Source organism: Camelus ferus, chromosome 19 (genome assembly GCF_009834535.1).
Source record: "Camelus ferus isolate YT-003-E chromosome 19, BCGSAC_Cfer_1.0, whole genome shotgun sequence".
Lineage (NCBI taxonomy): Eukaryota > Metazoa > Chordata > Mammalia > Artiodactyla > Camelidae > Camelus > Camelus ferus.
This window is the reverse complement of record NC_045714.1, coordinates 37,487,141-37,509,861: the sequence shown is the minus strand read 5'-3', so window position 1 is coordinate 37,509,861 and position 22,721 is coordinate 37,487,141. Positions and strand designations below refer to the sequence as shown.

The 22,721-nt window shown below is 33.7% G+C and overlaps 2 protein-coding genes across 6 annotated transcripts in view; both read right to left on the bottom strand.

Moving 5' to 3' along the window:
• LOC116658005 (60S ribosomal protein L29-like) overlaps window positions 1-22,721 on the bottom strand; it is an 801,314-nt gene that overhangs the window by 522,192 nt on the left and 256,401 nt on the right. The window lies entirely within an intron of this gene.
• The window catches only part of ITCH (itchy E3 ubiquitin protein ligase), a 94,756-nt gene that overhangs the window by 10,688 nt on the left and 61,347 nt on the right, over window positions 1-22,721 (bottom strand). For all 5 annotated transcript variants that reach the window (XM_006190776.3, XM_014564377.2, XM_014564378.2 and 2 more), the window contains 9 exons: window positions 21,447-21,531; window positions 17,513-17,641; window positions 12,126-12,198; window positions 11,217-11,288; window positions 8,071-8,159; window positions 6,055-6,214; window positions 5,649-5,782; window positions 4,888-5,028; window positions 361-481 (listed from right to left, as the gene is read on the bottom strand). In XM_006190776.3, coding sequence (XP_006190838.1) covers window positions 361-481; window positions 4,888-5,028; window positions 5,649-5,782; window positions 6,055-6,214; window positions 8,071-8,159; window positions 11,217-11,288; window positions 12,126-12,198; window positions 17,513-17,641; window positions 21,447-21,531 — 1,004 coding nt within the window. The remainder of the gene's footprint in view (window positions 1-360; window positions 482-4,887; window positions 5,029-5,648; window positions 5,783-6,054; window positions 6,215-8,070; window positions 8,160-11,216; window positions 11,289-12,125; window positions 12,199-17,512; window positions 17,642-21,446; window positions 21,532-22,721) is intronic.

The following is a 22,721-nucleotide window of genomic DNA, read 5'->3' as shown; positions in this document are numbered from 1 at the left end:
AACAACTTTCAAAAAACTTACACAGGAGGCTTTGGCTTTTAAGCTGTGCATTAAGAATTTTATCAAAATTTTATCTATATTACTTGTGAAAGTTGAGTTTCCATGTTTGGTGTCATATTTGCAAATATTCAGATAAATAAGTCACTCATTGGACAGAGTTTTTAATACTCTTTTTTTGTAATCCTTTATATATTTGGATAAATTATGGACTTTTTTATTAACCACTGAGGATGCTTCAGAAACATCCTGCCAGAATAAAAAATACTATTGCCACTGGAAAGATGGTAAAGTGAGTTGACAGCAGACACCTGAAGGCATTATTTACAGCATCATTCAGAGCAAAGAAGAAAAACTCATTACCTCTAATTCCTTTGCATCAAAATATTGCAAATACTGCTGGGGAAGAATTTCGTTAAAGCCCTCAAAGAAAGCTTGTGTCTGTTCTTCAACACCACGAGACAACCTCCATTCAGCTACCATTCTGGCAAATAAATATAAAAAAAGCTATAAGGAAGTTTAGATTTTATCTTTAAATTCTAAGTATAAAAATAATTTTTTCAAAACTTCATTTATTAAAAATATCATATATATAAGTAAAATAAATAAACCCATGTACAGATATCTCAGCTTGAATACCAACCTTATTTCATTATGCCCCTATCCATCCCTAGATAGCATATGAATTCATTTTAAACATAAACATTTCAGTATACATCTCTACAAGATGAAGTCTTATTTTAAAAACAGAACTACAATTGCAACATCACACAAAAAAGTGACCAATAATTCCTTTATATCAAATATTCAGTGCTCAACATCTTACTGACTGACTCAATTTCCTCCACACTGATTGAATCAGAATTGCAAAAAGGTTCATACATTGCAGAAGTCTCATAAGGTTCTTTTAACTTACAGGTTTCCCCCTAGAAATTTTTTTTTGAATGAAAATATTTTTAATGAAAAACCTCTTCTACTAAACATACTAGATTTCAACTTTGACTTTCTTCTAATCTTCATCTGCATAGACACATATTAACAGCATTAAAATTACATCAAATAACAAACTTTTTTGTTTTATTACAGAATAATTACTTTTTAACAATTTTAATGGGCAAACAAATGTATATATTAGGGATCTGATTACCTGTTGACAACTTAAGGCAACTAAAGTCCTAAAGTTTATTAGAAGTCTGAATTTTGGAAAATGGCAATGTAGGTTGTATTGGACTAATCTTCCTGGTGACTTCAATTATAAACACTGGGCAAATTATAAAAAACAAATGTTTGAAGGCATCAGAGAGACACCAATTCTTGAAGGATGAAGGACACAAATTCTTGAAGGATGCAGGATGAGGATGAGGACAGATTCTTGAAGGATGCTGGCATAATGGAACAGATCTGCATTTACTAGGTACTTCCCCATTTACACAGTGTACAGGGAAATGGAACTTGAATGAAAAGCAACAGTATTATTGGGCTGTGGAGACATGAGGTTGGGAGCTTCAAGCTGCCAACACGGCTACAGAAAAATCGCTGAAAGAAAGACAAAGAGAAGGAGCTCCCAAATCTGCAGACATTTACTTCAAACCCTTAGCTGACTCCTAAATATACATGTGGAAGATGATGAGATTCCAAGGAACCCTGTGCAAAGCAATAACTGGAAAGCCAAAAACCCAAGCAGAAATTTCAGCAGCCACCTAGTGCAGGAGAGACATAATTAAATTTGTAAATCTGTACCTCACAAAGGTACATGGTAAAACACCTTGGGCTTTCTTTCCATTTTAAAGAATATGATTCATATTCTAGGAATAAAGGTTACGTTTTAGAATTAAAAGCAAAATGAAATAGAGGAGCTCTAGCAAGCTTCCACACAATCAATGTGATCTGCCCTCAATTTCACAGCCTGTCAAAACAAAATTATTCTTCACAGGAAACAAAAAGAATTCAGAGTCTCTACCATGTATCATTCACAATAAAAAAAAAAGACCACATATGCAAAGAAGCAGGAAAATGTGACCCATAATCAAGAGAAAAAATCTATATGAATAAGGCCTGCCGACAGCCCAATGGTGAAGTTAGCAAACATTTTTTTAAAGCTATTAAAAATGTACTAAAGAATTTATAGGACAAGATGAACAAAATGTACGAAGCAGTGAAGATTCTCAACACATAAACTCTTAAAAGAAACAAACAGAAGTTAAATATCTGAAATGGAAATTTAATTGGATGAGCTTTAAGTGCAGTGAATTCAAAGGCAGATCAATTGAAATGGCCCAAACTGAAGCAAAGAGAAATATAAATAGCATCTGGGATATCAAAGGTTAAATACACATGTAACTGAAGTCTCTGAAGTATGTAAAGAGGGAATGGGGAGATGTATAGCTCAAGTGGTAGAGCGCATGCTTAGCATGCATGAGGTCCTGGGTTCAATTCCCAGTACCTCCTCTAAAAATAAGTAAACCAAATTACCTCCCCCCACCCCACCCCTAAAAAAGAGCAACAACAACAACAACAACAAAAAAAAAAAAAAAAAAAAGGAAATGAAGCAAAAGGAACATCTATAGAGAAAAGGCACAAAAATTCTGCAAACTGCTGAAATAGAATTAATCACAGATAGAAGCTCAGAAAATGCTAAGCAGGATGAATACAAAAGCAATCACAACTAGGTACATCAGAGTCAACATGCTAAAAAACAAAATTAGAAAATCTTTTAAAACCTACAGAAAAAAATTCATTCAGAAAACAATAAAAACAATGGTTCACATCATCAAAAAGAATAGAAGCCAACAACTGAATATTATTGGAAGTGCTTAAAAAAAAGAAAGAAAAAGCTATAAACCTACAATTCTAAATCTAGTGAAAATGTCCTTCAAAAACGGAAGGTGACATAACAGACATTTTCAGACAAAAGCTGAGAGAATTTATTACCAGCAAGCACACACTAAGAGAAGTGGTATAGGAAGTTTTTAAAGCAGAAGGGAAATGATCCTAGATGGAAAAAATGGATCTGCAAGAAGAAACGAGAAGCACCAGAAATGGTAATGTGAAATTTAAAAATCTATTGCTTGCTTAATGCAAGAATATGGTATTATGGGGTTATAAACATAAGAAATAAAATGATAACAACAGCATGAATGGCTGAAGTGAAATAAACAGAATTATACTATTGAGCTTCTTATATTGTACAAGCAGTATAATAATTATGTTATAATGTCATATATAATATTAATGTATAATATTAATTATACATAAGGATGTATATATTCATTAAAGCAGTTGCTAAAATACTAAAGACATGGAGCTAAGGAAAAACCCAAAGAGATAAAACTAGAAATTACTCTTAACTCAAAAGAGGGCAGAAAAGGAAGAAGAAAGGAAATTGGGAAAAATAAGAAGCAAAAGCAAGGTGGCAGACTTAAGTTCAATCATATCAGTAATGACATTAAATGCACTAACTGCAATTAAAAACTGAATAAAAAGAGTAAAATCTAAGAATATGCTGCTTGGGGGAAGAGTATAGTTCAGTGGTAAAGTAGCATGCACAAGGTCCTGGGTTCAATCCTCAGTACCTCCATCAAAATAAATAAATAATCTAAGTATCCCCACCCCCCCAAATGCTGCTTATAAGAGACATAAACAGAAAGTCAGGGGATTGAAAATAAAGGATACAGAAAGATATACCACGCAAACTAATCACAAAAAAGCTAGAGTAGATATATTAATGTTTAAAAAATTTAAAACTAGGCAAGAGATTGAGAAACTGGAACTCAAGCAGCAGCAGCTATGTGAAATCTCAACCTGATCTGATAGAATTGGTCTTAAGAATATATGAAAGAACTAATAACTCTTCAGAATAAAAGTATTAACTAATGCAAAACATGAGAGAATAAATTCATAATCACTTTACTTGTAAATTTTACCAGATCTTACAATATTGCCCATGAAAATACCTGCATATAAATTTGAGATTCTTTTCAATGACAAGATGTTACATTTTTAAAGAATTGGTATTTAGAAAGGTGATCTAGCAATACTTCTACCTTTGCAACTCCCACTTTTGGAGAGAAATTTAAAGTTCCATATGACCAAAATTCTTTTCTATCACTTTATAAATCTTCAAAATTCTGGTTAAATTTCAGTATTTCAGAAAGTGGGTATAAAACTCATTAGTACCCATGAGACTAATTCTTTGTAAGATTTTCAGTTTGAATTTATCTGCAGGATAGTCCCTCTAACCCTGCTGCCTCCACAAGAATCTGTCCTATCTCTCATGGTTTTGCAGCCAAACTCGGTGAAAAATAAATTTAGACTATGTACCTTAATTTCTTGTAACCTGGCTTCTGTATCTACCACTTGGCTATACTTCTATTTTCTTAAGGGTTATCACACTTATCAGCCTCTGTATCTTCTAAAGACTCTTCATTTTCCGTGGCTTCTGAAGAGCAGGACATGGCAAAATGCGCTGTAAACTCTGAGTTAGTTGCCTGACAGCACCACACACCAAGGCAACTCTTCTCTTATTTACTATCTGTGACTTGTGCTTTCCAGCCTCCCTATCTTGCTCATAACTTTTGCTCTTATTTCTACATGACTGAATCTTCCCCAACCATGAGGGCTCAAAGTTAACTATCATTAGATACTTGCTCCATGATAATAACTAAATGAAAGGATGTCCCCCATAACATTTTCCTTGTTCCTCTCTCAATGCACTAATAAGGTAGGAAGTGGTCAACTGTGTCCTTAATAATACACAATAAGTTCTCATAATAATTAGTAAAAAGGCAAATATTTTTTGAAATACTGTCCACTAGCATTACTAGGCAATTATCAACATGCTATATAGTCTAACAGAAAGGCTAAACTATGTCAAAAGGAGCATTCTCTTACCTGATATATTCCTCTTTATTTTCTTCTGTTACAAGAATATTGCCGCCATTGGGTTTCAAATCATGACTCTTGATTTCACCCAAAATTTCTTTATCGACGGAAAAATACATTTCCAAACCACACTCCTCAATATTGTTTTCTCTGCACAAATGAAACGAACAGTCACACTAATTCAATCATGTAAAAATTTTTAACTAAAGGACAATGTTCTTTTTTTTTTTGATGTTGAAAAGGTTTATTCTTTGACACATAACATTAATTCAATTTTATTTATTAGAACATGAAAATCATGTATTTTCTGATTCTTTTATATAGTTAATTTGCCACAGACGGATGGGTTAAGCACAAATTTCTCACCACAATTATGTTTTGATAATTTTTCTCTTATTATTCTTCAAAGATTTTATTTATATTTCACAAGGTGCTCTGTTTTCCTTTGGTATTTAGTGTTATTCAGGATTTAAAAAATCTAATGTCAGCCTGACTTTTATCCAATTGTAGTCAAAAAGGACTATGTTCTTAGATAATTATTATTAAACTATAACATCAGAATTAGTAAGAAAACTGGAAAATCATGTTCTAAAGTCATATTTTGCTTAAGATCTCAGATGTATTTCTGTAAAATTTAAATATTGAGTAAGGTTTAATGTAGACCATTTAAATTCAATAAACCAATTACATGCTTACAGTTTGGGTAAGTTACCAACACCATAATGAAAGCACAGATGATATTTTGATAAATTAAAAGGAAACAAACTTACTTAACCCAGATGAGAGAATTGTAAAATTCTGGATCAACAGATTCTAAATCCTTGAGTCCAACTGGTTTGTTCAAGATACGCTTATAGAATGGCAAAGAAAAACCTGTGTCTATGAATTTCCCATGGAACAGAGCCTATGCAAGAAAAAAAATACCATTTACGATAATTTTGTAAGAATCATTGTATTTCAGGAAGTTAGATGAGTCACTCAAAAGAAAAAGAAAAAAAAAAAAGCTCCCCTGCAATATGATCTATTACAGCATATTTCTGGGAAAAGGGCAGGTGTAATAAACCCAATCTTGGACATGCCTTAGTGATGAGAACATTTCAAGTAAGAAAGTTAAAGAAACAGTGCTTTAGTATTGCTGAATTAGCAAAGTAAACTCAGTTCTCCACCTGCACTTACCATAGCAATAAACCTGCCAATAAAACGAAAATATTTCAGGTGATCCGGATTGATGTAAGAAGCAGGATTTATCTGTAGGCAGTAGTTATCCTTCCCTGCATATTCAAACAGGCAATACATTGGGTTCAACACCTCATGTGACAAAAGAAAGAACCATTCTCTGAAATCAAAAGAAAATTTAGGATGAAAAATCCTGTAAGTAACAAATCATAGAGCAGTGCTACAAAGTTCACAGGAATCTATACTCCTCAGATGGTGATAGTTCTCTAATCTCACGGTGATTTTTACTGCTTCTGTTCAAACTGACATCTATTTTACAGATATTTACACACTGCTTATTATATTTCAAAGAATCTAAGACATCATCAACTTTAAAGACAAAATTATTTGATGAACTACTAAAAATTTTTTCCAATTATAATTGTGATATACATCCCAATCTCAGAGATGTTAAAATACAAAAATTTGAGCCTTAGAATCAATGAAATACTATATGTAGGTAAGTTTAAAATTCACTGTTGACCCATGTAGTCAGCATAGCTAAAACAAGTTAAGCATTATTTCACCAATTAGTAGGCCCCTCAGTGATGCTCATTAAGTACTAGTGCACTCTAAATCTTAAATTAAGTAAGAAAATTTCACAGAGGCAATAAAACATTTAATTCAAACCACTCATTCATTAGGAAAATACTCTCACAGCTCTACTTTAAGTGCTGTGAAAATACCAACCAACATTAGTGTAAGATTATAATTACTAACTGCGTAACATGAGTAGGTCTGGCAGCAGAGTAGGGAGAGCAGATCTGGGGCAATACATGTGGTATCAGCTTGTGCCTGAGATTTCTTTTCCTGTTCATTCATGGCCTCTGGTGGTAATGTTGCTTACACTTTAATACTGCTAGTCAATTTTCTAATTAAGAATGAATGATTGTGTGCTTTACATTGGAATCTGACACAACATTGTAAAGTGACTATAACTCAATAAAAAAAAGTTAAAAAAAAAGAATGAATGATTGCCTGCTTTCTGAATTAAAGATCTTAAACTTGTATACAATTAAATGTTTCCACTCACATTTACTATTTACTTGTGATTACTTCATACATTTTGAAATGTGAGCTGTGAAACACAACCTAAGTAAAAATCACTAAAATGCAGCCACCAGTTAGTGAGCACATGAAGACTCAGGGTCTCAACTAAGATATTAATAAACAGTACTTCTACTCTTCACAATAATCCTAGAAATGTAAATAAGACTACTCTTTTTTGCAGATGAATATATTTTCCCCAAGACATACTACTGACTGCAGAAGAAGGATCAAAATCCAGTCTTGGCTGACCAAAGTCCTTGGCTTTCTGTATTGCCACTGCTGTGCAAATTTTTAACCTGGTATGATATATTGTTACAGAATAAGCAAAGAAATTTCTCGCTTGAGTCTACCTTCTAGGATTTGATTAGAACCTTCAATGATAAGAAAGCAGCATTTAAAATTTCAACTCCTATTTTATACAGCTTATTTTCTCAAAAAAAAAAAGAATACATATATATAAATCTCTGCTGGGAACTGAATGACTATTATCTGTATGAGGAATCTGTGATGGGGGAAAATGACCTGAACACTTTCGGTTGTTCTATGCTCCATTGAACAGATACAAGGTGGTGAACTGAACACTGGCTCTTGGTTTGATGATGCAAAGCTCACATCCAGGCTCTACAACTTGGTTACGTATGTCTTTGGTGGGTCGTTAAACCTATTTATTATCTGTAAAATTGTCTCACAGGTTATCCTGAAGATTAAATGAGTGATGTGGGTGAAATCAACTAGCAGTACTTTAGAGAGAAAGTGCTGAACTAATGTTTCTTGAAATGTTATAGTTTGAGCACGAATAAGGAAAGGTATAGTAATTTGCTACATTTCATTTCCTGAAATATAAAATTGAGAAAATACTTGCAAGCGAAGTGTAATGATACCTTTGGAAGAAAGGAACTAAGTTCTGAGTATTCATATTATCACTACCTTGCTATACCTCCATAATCTAAACCTTCTTCTCCTGAAAAAATCACCCACAAACGTCTTCGCAGATCTTGGGGACTGAAGCTCATTATCTACAAACAAAAAAAGGAAAAGAATTGGTAAAAGTAGAAACACCATTCTACCACTTACTTCCAGGTTTGAAATCTCCTTCATTGTAAGTAACTTAAATTTGCCATGACACAGAATGGTCACACATAAAGAAAATACCTTAAGTTTCTTAATATTTTACAAATTATACGTATCTTCATTTCTGTATACTTTATACATATATAACTTTCTTTTAAAAGATTCTACTACTGACGTAAAGTTGCTTCCCTTACTTCCTTAGAGATAAGTAACTGTAGCCATGGGCAGAGGTTAGGTGCTTCAAAGGGGTGTATGCGGGTGGGGTGGTTTGGGTAGGTTTAGGTCTTGCTTTGTAGCCAAAAGATACACACAATAGCCAATGGCTAACCTGGAAATGAAAAATAGATGCTGCAGAGAGAATACAGTTAACCTGAAAACTCAGTGGAAACCTGAAAAATTTGGTATTCTATTACAGTGGTTAATAACATTAGCTTCATATTTGAAGGATAGTATCATTACTGAGCTACAATGAACAGGTCATTTGGGTTCTTCCTTTGTAAAACTATTTGATTACTTGCCCATAATTGGACTGATAGAACATTATAAATATTAATTACTCTTAGGGAAAAAATGACAGAGTCTAGGGAAAGAGAAAAAGAGAGACAGAGAAGTCCATACAATGCCTCTACTTTATGAAAAGATAAGAATGAACAATCACATTTAAATATCCAGAGAGGCTCATTAAGTAACCTGGGCTAGGTTAGGGCTGTTTCAGTCCCATGAAACAGATGTATCTCTCATGAATTCATACCCAACTCAAACAAGAAAATCCTAGATCTAACAAAAAATTCAATGCTTTATGACCTGCTTATGACAAATATTCTAAAAACACTAAAGGCTAGATACATAGCAATGCAAATGAGAAATGTTACAGGCTAAAATTATGTTTTTTGCTTGTTTCTTTTTCGTTCTGACTATTCTTTGTCCCTAAGGCTGCTCCCCAAGCCCTAGAACTGTCCCCTGATCTCACTTGCTGTTCCCATTAAAAAAATCTGTTTAAATAATACCCTTTAACAAATGCCTAATAGGAAGGAAAAAAATGAAATGTTTCTCCTGCATCTGCCCCCATAAGCAACTGTGCTATGTCAACAAAAACACTATTCCAAACAACTTTATCTAACAGCTATGAAGAAAATCTGATTCTAATTTTACTATAAGATGTATCACTCTTCCAAAGCAATCAAATTTTTCTCTTGTCTTTATTCCACATTTATTTGATGAATGTCAAGGCTAGGGTGAAACTTTTAAACAACTGTTTTAAACAGCACCATCTGGCCTGTCATTCTGCAAAAAAACTTTAGAATTCAAAAGATAAAGGAACATTTAATCATATTTTGCATCTTTTCAGCACTACTACCAGAAAGTTATATTCCAAGAAGCTGGCCAACCCGAGACTGACTACTCAGTGACTGCATACTGGTTATGAACATGAAAATTAGAAATAGGTAATGATTGGGGTGGGGAATGGCCTTAGTCAAAGTCTTCTACTAAAAAACTATCTGTTCCTATTTAGCAGGATGCCAACTGGCTTTTCCCTTCAATGTTAATAAATGAGGTTCCATTAGGAAAGAACGTTAACTGTTTCTGAAAGGAAGCAAAGAGGTACGTACTGTCAACTGTCTCAGACAACCTCTTTTCCCTTTGCATTCAGTTTGGCACTTCTTGAAGCTGTAGTTACCAAAATTATTTTAAGGGCTTGATAAAAAAAAGAATCACATCCACATCTGGCCATAAAACAAACTAGATGTTTGCACTTTAAGACTTTTTTTTTTTCTGGTCATTTTAATATAAAAAAATCATTTAATACTTAGCTGCAGTTGGTTGGTAAACAAAGTTGTAAAATAAAGGTAAGCACTAAATTAACTCAGGTTATGAGGACAATTTAAAAATTTGTTGGCTACTTTTTAAATTGAAGATTATACAGTGCTTTAAATTCTATAGTGAACAATTTTCAAAAGTTTCACACACATGTTTTCATATAATCCAAAAATAAGCCTTTTTCTCCCCTCTACCTCTATATTGCCTCTCCCCGCTTCCCTTTTCCTACTGGGAACGACTAGTTTGTTCTCTATATCTGTGAATCTGCTTCTTTTTTGTTTTACTCACTAGTTTTATTTTTTAGATGCCACATATAAATTACATCATACAGTATTTATCTTTCTCTGACTTACTTCACTTAGCATAATGTCTCCCAATTTGGAAGGCATTGTTGACTACTACTTCTGAAAACATTTTTAAAATTATTTATTTATTTTTAATGGCAGTACTGGGGATTGAACCCAGGACCTCATGCATGCTATGCATGTGCTCTACCACTGACCTACACCCACCCCTCTAAAAACATTGTTTTTTGGATATTGTCATCAATGACAAATTACATTTTTTTGCTACATGTTTTTTTAAAATTGTAAGAGCAGTATATGCCTACTGTAAATATGCAGGTAATACAGAAATATAAAATCTTCCCCTCTCCTCTCCTGTTTCCAATAATGTTCATATAGGTATTTCCAGACTTGTCTACCAAAAGCCTATTTTCTTACTTAGGTATCTTTTTTTAAAATTTTATTTATTTGGGGGGGTGGGATTAGGTTTACTTATTTACTTGTTTATTTTTAGAGGTGATACTGGGGATTGAACCCAGGACCTCATGCATGCTAAACATGTGCTCTACTACTTAAGCTATACCCTTCCCTAAGTATCTGTTTCAAGGCAAAACACTCAGCTTAGAAATGGAAACCCGAAATTCAGTAATCACTAGGTTACTCTGACAGTTCAAAAGCACAGAACATATACATACACAAAATTCACATACAAAACTATCCGTATTTTTCTAAATTTTAAGTACTAAGCCACTCAAGTAGCTGGCAATGAGACTAGACTTAAAAATTCAAGGACTTCAACTCAAAAAGTTCTAAACTGTTTAAACTACCAGCACCAAAAGATGGTTCTGGGCTGGAATCCAGGGGGCAAACCATTGAACCATTGAGTGGATCAAACAGTACCTGCTGAAAAGAATCCTCAAACAATGTTTTTCTTGTCACGGTAATCTTTATATGCTGTGGCATGGCCAGTTGCTGAAATACAAGAATGTCTTAAGTCAACTCTCACCATTAAAATGGCCTATCAAAAGACCCAAAGGGTAAAGTTTTACTTATTTTGCTTACAGAAACAAGTAAACTATGGACATGAATTTATATTCAATAATGTTTAACTATGCATTTGTGAGTATTCATGCTAATTATAGATCATTTGGTATGTAAGAAACAGAAGGAAATAAGATCTTGTATGCACAGAGATTAACAAGTCAAATAAATCTGCTTAATTTTATTTTCAAAAACCTAATTCAAATTCTTTTTGCTTTCATGGGCCCAGTTAATTATAAGAGTTTGAAGTTTAAAAATATTCATCATAACACTTTAGTGCATTAATTTTGTTTAGAACCCATAAAGAAATCATTAATTCAGTAAATCTATATGTCAGAAAGTTGATCATATCGTCTAAAAATACTCTGAATATAACCATATATATGTACATATGTATTTACCAGTGTGATACATATACCTATGGACCTATCAAAGTCATTTATATCAAATGGTAGATATGAAAGGGTTGGTTACAATTTATAAATCAGAAATGTTTTAATGCACTGAAGACTTCTGCCATCTGAAAGTAACGAGTACTAAAATGAGTAGCAATGTTTTCTTATTCAAATGGCTTCAAATTTATTCTTTTGGACAACAGAAGCCACAAATAATCTAAATGACAAAATCTATTTCTTTGACCTAAAAATAGAAGGAGGATATTCTAATGCTTTCATTTCAGTTTGTCTGTGGGTTATTTTCACAATCACTCACTGTGTAAGCAACGTGAATAAAAGAAAAGGAGTACAGAAATGCAGTCCCAATACTAACCTGACACCAGAACCGGAAATACTGAACCTTTGCCTTGAAGTCCCGTACATAGGCTATCTGGGGTCCATTGTCTCTGAGGAAGAAGGTTAACATACACAGCTGCTTGTAAGATGAAATATTGAAAGAAAACACAATACCACACTCCTTAACTATTTACCAGTCAGCTACAAAAATACCCTACTACATCATATTCGTAACATCACTTTATAAAAAAGTATTTCCCAAGACTATTTTTAAGAGACAGAAATAAATTTTTCTCTTTTTGAAGCCACTATTGACATTTTTCTCTTACAAAAAAAATCAAACATAACAGGGCTAAGGGAGGTTCTGTCTGAGAATGGTGTCTATCCCCAAATCCATTCTCTCGTACTGTCCTTAAATGAGAATCTTGAGAATTGGGCAGGGCTGCTACCTAGGATAAAGACTACATTTCCCAGGGTGGCTGTGGGACTTAACTACGGCTAATAAGATGTAAGTGGAATGGTTGGATAGGACTTTGAGGAAGGCTTTTTTAAAGAAAGAGCTGAGATAGCTAGAAGAAGATTTTTCCTCCTTCCAATTTGTTCTTCCTCCATATCCCAGCCTGGAACATGACTGTGATAGGTTAAGGTTCAGCAGCTATCAGAAACTATTAGGTGACCTTAATAGGGATGATGGTCTGGGATGGTAGAACAGAAAGAAAGAAGCCTAGATCACTGATGACATCATTGGGCTTCCAAGCATGCCCTGGTCTTCACACCACTGGATTATTTGCTTTTTCCCCGGACTACTAATTTCATTTTCTAAATTTCAATGCAGAAATACAATTGATTTTATATATTGATTTTACATCCGACAACAGTTTAATTCATTTATTAGTTCTAGTAGTTTTTTTTCTAGATTCCAAATGATTTTTTATACAATTATGTTACCTGTGATCTTTGAAAAGTAAGACAGTTTTTACTTCTTTCCTTCCAATCTACATATCTACTTCTTGCTCACCTCACAGGACGACTAATACAATGTTGAATGGAAGCAGTGACAGTAGATATATTTGTCTTATTCTTGATCTTAAGTGGTATTTCATCATTAAGTGTGATGTTGGTCTTTCATAAGTACTATTTTTCAGATAAGAAAACTCCAGGGCAGCTGAGAGTTTATCATGAACTGGTACTGTATTTTGTCAAATGCTTTTCTGAAATGATTATGATTTTTCTCCTTTAATCTGTTAATGTGGGTGAATTACACTGATTTTTGTACATTAAATCTATCTTGCATTCTAGGGATAAACTCCACATGATGATAGTGTAGTTATCCCTTTTATATGTTGCTGGACTCAATTTGCCACTATTTTGTTGAAGATTTTTACCCCCGTGTTCATAAAAACATTAGTCAATAATTTTCTTAGACGGTTTTTGTCTAATTTTGGTATCAGGGTTATAGGAGCCTCATAAAATAAGTTGGAAAGTAGTTCTAATCTCCTATATTTTATGAAAAAATTTGAATAGAATTGATATTACTTATAATTTGATAAAATTTACCAGTATAGTCATCTAGGCCAGAATCTTCTTTATAGGAAATCATATAAATTCAATTTCTTTACCAGGTATAGAATTATTTAGATTTACTATTTCTTCTTGTGTCCATTTTTGTGACTTGTGTCTTTCAAGGAATTCATCCATTTGATCTAAAATATAAAATTGATTGCCAAAAAGTTGTTCAAAATACACCCCTCATTTTCTTAATGTCCGTAGGATAGGTAAAGGCTATCCTTCTTCCACTTTCGTGTTAGTAATTTGTGTTTTTCTTCCTCTCAGGTTAAATAGGGGTTATCAATATTATTAATCTTTTGCAAAGATTGAACTTCTATTTCTATTTGTCTATTCTTTATATTTTTGATTTTTCTATTCTTTTATTTCCACTTCACTGATTTCTGCTTTTATTCTTATTTTCTTTCCTGAACTTTTTTTGGGTTTAATTAACTTTTCTATTTCTAGCTTCTTATGGTGGAAGCAGGGATCAATGATTTTACACTTTATTTTATAATCTATTTCTTTAAAGCAATAAATCTTCCTCCAAAGACTACTTCTGTTATATCCCACAAATTGTGATATGTCATACTTTTATCATGAAGTACAAAATATTTCCTTATTTCTGGTGACTTCTTTGAGTCATGGATTATTCAGTAGTGTGCTAGTTAAGTCCTAGTGGACTACTTTTAAACAATAGAGAGAAATATACTTCCATCTTATAGAAGCCACTACTGTTTTGGCGTTTTCTGTTATATGTACCCAAACTTAATTGTAACTAGAATGATACAACAGTATTTGTTTATAAGTTATTACCATACCTAAATCATGTTTAATTTCATTAATACCTAATTAGTCTAAACTCCCAGTTTTCTGAAACATGAACATTTTTAATATGCAGAAAATATAAAGTTAAAAAGTAATGAGAATCCAGCAGTGTCCTGATTATCAATGCCAAAGATTCTACAAGAAAACAAAACTACATTATACAACTAAAACATTATATGTCAAGTATAACTTACTGACATTTTTAACAGTATGTTTACAAAATGCTTAACAAAATTAAAAAAAGGCATGACAGACTAGTATCTCTTGTGAACATGGATATAAGAATCCTCAAAGAAAAAAATACTAGCAAAATGAATTCAACAGTATATTAAAAGGATTAGTATCTTAATCCTTTTGACAAGAGGAATTTATTCTTGGAATGCAAGGATGATTGAACATATGAAAAGTCAATGTAATACGCCACACATTAATAAGGGGAGAATACAACGCACTATAACCTCAACTAGCGCAAAAAAGCAACTGACAAAATTTCATGATTAAAAAACATTCAACAAAGCAGAACTAAAAGGAAACCAATTCAGCATAATAAAGGCTATATAGGAAAATCCTACAGCTCACATCACATTCAATGGTGAAAGAATGAAAGCTTTCCCTCTAAGTCCAGGAACAAAACAAGGATGCCTGCTTTCACCACTTCTATTTAACACAGAATTGGGAGCTCTAACCAGAGCAATTAGTCAAGAAAAAGAAATAAAAGGCATCCAAATTGAAAAGGATGAAGTAAAAATCATCTCTGAAGATGACCTTATATATAGAAAACCCTAAAGATTCCAGACCAAAAAGAACCTGTACGAAGAAGTAAATTCAACAAAAGTAATCTACAAAACATGCAGAAATCACTTGTATTTCTATACACTACCAACAATCTGAAAAAGAAATTTCAAAATCCAGCAACTATACTTCAAAAAACTATGAAAAAAATTCCATTTACAAACAGCATCAAAAACAATAAGACACTCAGGAATCAATTTAAGCAATGGGGTCAAAGATCTACACATTGAAAACTACAAAACGTTACTGAGAGAAAATAAAGAAGACAAATAAATACAAAGACAACCTATGTCCATAGATTAGAAGACTTAATATTTTTAACACTAACCAAAGAAACCTTCAATGCAATCATTATCAAAATCTCAATGACTTTTTTTTTCCTTGCACAGAAACAGAAAAATCCATCCTAAAATTCATACAAAATCTCAAGGGACCCTGAAAAGCCAAAACAATCTTTAAAAAGGAGAACAAAGTTAGAGAACTCATGTTTCCTGATTTCAAAATTAAGTAAAAGCTACAGCAGTCAAAACAGTGGTACTACAATAAAGACAGACATACAGACTAATGGAATAGAAAGCCCTGGAATCAACCCTCGCATATATGGTCAAATAATTTGCAACAAGGATGCCAAGACCACTCAACAAATGGTACTGAGAAAACTGGACATCCACCTGTGAGAGAATGAAGGCAAATCCTTATCTAACACCATTTATAAAAATTAACTGAAAATGGATCCTAGGCCTAAATGTAAGAGTTAAAGCTATAAAACTCTTAGGCAATGCACAGAATGGGAGAAAATATTTGCAAATGACTATCTGATAAGTGATTAATATCCAGAATGATACCGAGACCTTCTAAAACTCAACAGCAACAAAAAACAACCTGATTCAAAAATGGGCAAAAGACTGAAATAGACATTTGTTCAAAGAAATAGAATAAGCACATGAAAAGATATTCAACATCATGAATCATTAGAGAAGTACAAATAAAAACCATGATGAGATGTCACTTCATACTAATTAGGATGGCATTATATAAACACATACACAAAGTAACAACTATTGGCATGGTTGTGGGAAAACTGGAATCCATTGCACTGCTAGTGGGAACGTAAAATAGTGTACTTACTGTGGAAAACAGTATGGCAAAACCTCAAAAAACACAGAATTACAATTTGATTCAGCAATTCTACTTTTGAGTACATAGACAAAAGAGTTAAAAGGACTTGAACAGATATTTCTATACTCATTCCACAGCAGCTCCATTCCCAATAGCCAAAAGGTGGAAACAACCCAAATTTCCATGAACAAGATGAACAAAATGTGGTAATACACAAAAGGATTATTATTCAGCCTTAAAAAGGAATGAAATTCTGACACAAGCTACCATATGGATGAACCTTGGAGACACCATGCTAAGTAAAATTCAGTCAGTCACACAAAGGACAAATACTGTATGATTCCACTTATATGAGTAGTCAAATTCATAGAGACAGAAAAAAAGAGTAGTAGTCATCAGGGGCTGGGGGTAGAAGAGAGGTTGGAGAGTTACTGTTTATTGTGTACAGAGTTTCATTATGGGATGATAAAAAAGAGTACTACAGGTGGATGGTGGTGATGCAAAAAATGTGAAGGTTCTTAATGCCACCTACCTGTTCACATAACGAGATGTCTTTTTGGGGGCAGTGTGAGGGGAGTATGTATGTAGGTATGTGTTTGGAGATACCAGGGATTAAACCCAGAACCTTGTGCATGCTACGCATACACTCTACCACTAAGCTATACACTTCCCCTAAGCTGTACACTTTAAACGGTAGACTTTGTTATGTTTCTTTCACCACAATAAAAAAAAAAAAAAAAAAGACAACCTAAGCAAAACGTATTAAACAAATCAACAAAACTCAAAGTTACTTTTCAACAAGGGAAAAGAAAAACAAAGTAATGGGAGCTTTTAAGTTGAAGGGTGACAGAAAGATTAAGTAGGTATGAGAAATCAGGGATTAATTGGTAAGCAGTACTGTACTGATAATTTCTAAATAGTCACGTTTAGTGTTGTCTGAAAAGATGGTAACAAAACAGGAAAGGTCTCTAGGAGAAAATAATCAAAAAGTTAATAAAAATAAAAAACATTTAGTGATCCGAGACCTACGGGCAAATCAACTCAAGAAATAGTAAGAATTGCACTCTTTGATAATTGAGATCTTTATATCAAAGTCTTAGGAATCAATTTTACTTTCAATCAAAACATGAGAAAACTTACAAGGCAGATTTTCCAGTGCGGGGATCTATATAAGTGGTTGTTCTTCTATTGTGGTCCACAAAATATGGAATTCCATCCACTGTAAATCTCATTTCCCAGCCTTCAGGTAAGGGCTTTTCATTTAATTGACTATATAAAACATAGGAAAATACATAACAAGTAAATGTTGAAGACTTGCTTGTTTGCCAAGTACAAAAAGTAAATTGAAGACTTGCTTGTTTGCCAAGTATAAAAAGTAAAAATAGCCATAAATGCAGTAGAAACCTTCCAGAAAACCATTTAGTCCAGTATTCTCAATTGTTTACTAATCTAGATATCCTACAAGCATATTAAACATGTCAACAGGTCCATCAATCGTCATTCTTATCCCATTTACTCGGCCTGTCACACCTACCTAAACATTTCATGGTAACCAAGTTCTGCCAATTCTGCCTTAGAAGTCTTCATAACCATCAGGATTTTCAATCCCCAGCACCATTCTTACTCTGCCTTTATTCATCTCTCATCTAAACTTTCACAACAGCCACCTAACTGGTTTTCCTGCTTCTGATCTCACTCTCGTCCTATACTTTTATTTCATTATTGCTGACATAGTACTACAACAGAGATCTGAACACTGTAACATTATTCACAACTACCAATGATAAGATCTAAAGTCCCTGATTTGTCACTTGCTCCGCCTCTATACTCTGTGCCTTCAATTTTCCCTTTTAGTTTTTACCCCTGCACTCTACCTCCAACCTCCTTCCATGAACCCTGTGATTTCATAGCGTATGGCTACTCACCATTTACTTACCTCCAAGTGAAGCCTTTCCCCTTGTTCAGAATCTTTCTATTTTACCTCTGTTAAGGCAACTCAAGTGTTTTTTATAGAGTATTCCTACCCACTACCTTAATACATCTTTAGACCTTTCTTAATCTCTCTGAACTTCAGTTTCTTTGCCCATAAAATGGAGATAAAAGATCTATGTAACAAGACTGAGGACAGAATTGTAAAAGACAATTCAAGTAAAAACCTGACATAGTAAGTCCTCAAATTGCAACTATTGTCATTTCTCCTTACACGTATTGAATATTCTCTTCAGGTCTTTCCAAGCATTTCCTTCATATTGCTAGCACAGCATTTATCAAGTATTTCCGCTCGTGTGTGGGGCGACAACTTCCCACTCTGCAATTGTCATGTAAGTTTTAAAACAAGAGGCGTATAAATTTACAGACTTAATTTATTACATATTAAAATTGATGCATTAGCATAAAGATTCAACACAATTCACTTGTAAACCTAAGAAATTTTTACATTTCAAAATATTACACCAGAATGAGTAGGGAACTACTGAACACATCCTTTGCAATCTGTGTATTCTGCCATGATAGCAGCCAGGCTTGTTAGCTGGTTAGGTGTACTAAGTGTTTCAAGTTTTATTCACATTTGCCAGTTCATTTTTCCTCTATTCTACAGTTCCAATTTTCTCATCTGACAAGTCTGGTGAGAAAACAAAACAATGGATATGTTCAAGTTCACAACAGAAAGGAAGAAAACAAGGGGTTGGAGGCATTCAATCTCACTGTTTTAGAGAGCCACTATTGCTGACAGGAGTGTCACTTTCCTTGAGTGTATTTCAGGAAAAAAAAGGCTGAGAACCATTGCCTAGAACACTATTTTGTGAACTATGTCAAAAGGTTAAGAACATTTAATTGTATTCACAGAACTAAGTAGAAATGTCAGATAAAAGAGACTACCTAGAAATTTTAAAAGATAACTCTTCTCATTTGTTGTAATCATATTTGCAAGTCAGTAATAAGTTGTTGTCTTGAAAACTAATTGGAGAGAATAAGGTCATCTGTATTATTTATTAAAATATGATTCTAAGTTTAGCTCTAAAACTTTAAAGGTCCAAGGGGGAACAAAAAATGGTAGCAAATTACAGAAAGGTGATGTGGTCTATTCTATCCTTTGAAATAGAATTTTAAAGAGAAATCAGAAATGTTACCTATCAAATTCTTAATTATTTCTTCTTGAGAAATTGAATACATTAAGGTTAAACAACATAACTCCATAAAAAGTGTTGCAATTTGTTGGTACCCTGAAAGATTTTAAATTTAAAGCATACCTTTAAAACAGAGGTTCTTAAAACTATGAATCGTGGTGTATGTGAAGAGAAGAATTAATCATTTTAATCATACCTAAAGAGGGTCTAATCTTTGGCCTCAGCTACTGGGAGAGGATCTCTAGGCCTTTGGAATGTCCTGCCTCTCAAGAGTATCTTTGTTTGCTTAGAGGCTCTGAACACCAGATAGTCAATGATGTGATTTATGATGGAGGCTTTAGGATATGCCATATCAGCTCTGACCTCTGGAGTAATGGGAAACTAATGAGAAACTAAAGGTATTAGCCCAAACTCTGGGGAAGGGCTGGAAACTAAAGGCTAGCCACTCGGGCAGTATATACTGGAGCCCCAATAAAAATTCTGGATCCCAGAGACTAAGTTGAGATTCCCTGGTTGGCAATACTCAACACATGATGTTCCTCATCAATTCTGGGCATTTGGAACCCTCCCAGACTGTGCCCTATGCATCTCTTCTGTTGGTTCTAATTTGCATCCTTCCCTGGTAATATAGGTGGCTGTGAATGTAATAGTTTTCAGCGAGATCTAGTCTCTCTAGTGAGTTACTGAACCTGAAAGTGGCTGGGAAGATCCTGTAGCCAGTCAGTCTGAAATGAGACTAGTCCTGAAGACCTCCCAGCTTGTGGATGATGTCTTAGGTGAGGACAATTCTATGGGGACTATGCTTTCTGTCTACATAGCTCACCAAATTCTCTGCAGAATGGAACCATCTGGCAGTCTGATAAATGCATAACATTACATATTGTTACAGGCTAAATTGTGTCAACACACAAATTCTTATGTTGAAGTCCTAACCCTCAGTACCTCAGAATGCAACCTTATTTGGGAACAGGGTCATTACAGATGTAATGTAAGGTGGGCCACTAATCCAGTATGACTGATGTCCTTATTAAAAGGGGAAATGTGGACACTGAGACTTGCACACAGGAAGAATGCCACATGAAGACTGGCGTTATGCTGCCACAAACGAAGGATACCAAAAGCTAGAAGAGAGATCTGAAACACATCCTTTCCTAGAGCTTTCAGAGGGAGCATAGCTCTGCTGACACCTTGATCGCTGATACCATGCCTGATCCAGCCTCCTGAACTGAGACAAGTTTCTATTGTTTAAATCACTCAATTTGTGGTACTTTGTTAAAGTAGTCCCAGCAAATTAATACATACGCTATCACATGTTTCAAAGAAATAATATATATACATAGTAAATACTACAAAGACAACCTTGTCATAAATAATGTATCTCTTTAACAGCATATTAATTACGTTCTTATAATGATGTTGCAGATATCTCAAAATATTGTTTACACATAACTGCAGAATGATACAAAAAAATGTGATTTCTACTGATGGCCAAGACCTAGGCATTATTAATTCTACTATGGTTGCAGCCTACAATCATAATGGAAGGAATGGAAGGAACACTCAGTTTCAGGCAAAGGTTAGTGAAACTGAATATGTATTTTTCTCCTCTAAGTCACATACTCCCTGAATTCTATCCAGAGTCCCAGGTGGTAAAACCTTGCTTTAGAATTACTAATCTGGTCTTACTAATAATAAGTAGGTATTTTTGAATATACAAGTGTATTCATACATAATACAAGTGAGGTTTTTTTTTTCCCTGTACTCAAGCCCACATCCATTATATGAAAGTAACAGTATAATTTTTCCTCCTTCTAAAGTTTAGGGGTGATTAATGCTTAAGACCTTTGGGAAGTGAATAATTAAGTTTGACCTTTTTCATAACAGAGTCAGAAACAGGGTACAATCTTTACAAGGTTATCTATATACTAATGACTGAAGGTTCTTACCCTTGATTTCTGGGGTCCTCCCATTGTGTAATACGAGTGTTGTGGTTGACAAAATATACTCTACCATTGCTGTCCGTTCTCTTCTCTTCAAAAAAAAAAAAAAAAAAAAAAAGCAAAGCATTAGAGTTGGCATAGTCTTCTTCCTCAGACTAAAATAAGATGAGCTGACTTTGCCATTTCTCATTGCACTGTTGATTTTGTAGCTTTTAAATCACTATTTTGAAAGGTTCAATTTAACCTTTCACTATTAAATTTGCATACTTACTACAGTTACAAATATACCATTATATCCTAGAAGCTAAATAGACTTAATTCACCATACCCTGCATATAGGACCTTTCTGCTCATTCCAACCAAGAATAATTAACTGTTTTAACTTTGCACACATGTTCCATGGAATAGGCAGTTTTCACATACTTTAAAAATAAGGAATTTCAGACAGGTTGAGTGATCTGCCCCAAATTTCAAAATTAAGTAGCAGCTATAGGATGGAAACTCACATCTCCATTCAGAGGTTTTTTTCACAACACACCATCTCATTTTTAAAAAATATAACGGGGGGGGGGGGATATAACTTAATTGTTTCTTTGTTATATGCTAGATGTTATTCAACTGGAGAAGACACTATTTCAAAAAATATCTTGTTTCTTAATACAACCAGTTCCTAAATCCTAAGTATCTATAGTAACTTTCTACACAAGAGATGGGAAGCAGGGCTCAGCTCTTTAATTTACTGCATCTGAAGCAGCTGTTAGTTTCCTCACCTGCCTCTTGCTTTAGGATTCTCCTTGTTTTCTTATTCCCAAACTACAAAATTTTCCCTGCTTCCATGAGCTTTCTCATTAAGGTTGAGAAAGTGTGTGGATATCATTTTCTCTTTTAAAACCAAATGGTTTTGAAATTTTAATATTAACATTAGCTAATGCACTTAGGATATTAATTCTAATGTGAACTTTTAATATTAACATTAGTTCTGTTGTTTTGAACTACTGACTTCTCTGTTCCACTACAAATTAATTCAAATTCTCTAGAAGATAGGTCTCTTCATGAGTTTGAACTTTTAAAATTTGGCCAAGATGTCTCAAAATGAATAACTGAAGTACTCAAGATTATAGAACAGATTCCAACTTTCTACAAAACACAGTTTCTAAAAATAGCAACTTTAAACAAAAATTTAAGCTTAACTCCATGGTGATAAAGCTAATTTTTATTCTCTCTGTTTCGAAAAGTTGATATCTATTTTTCCAACAACATTTATTTAGATCCTTTGGATCT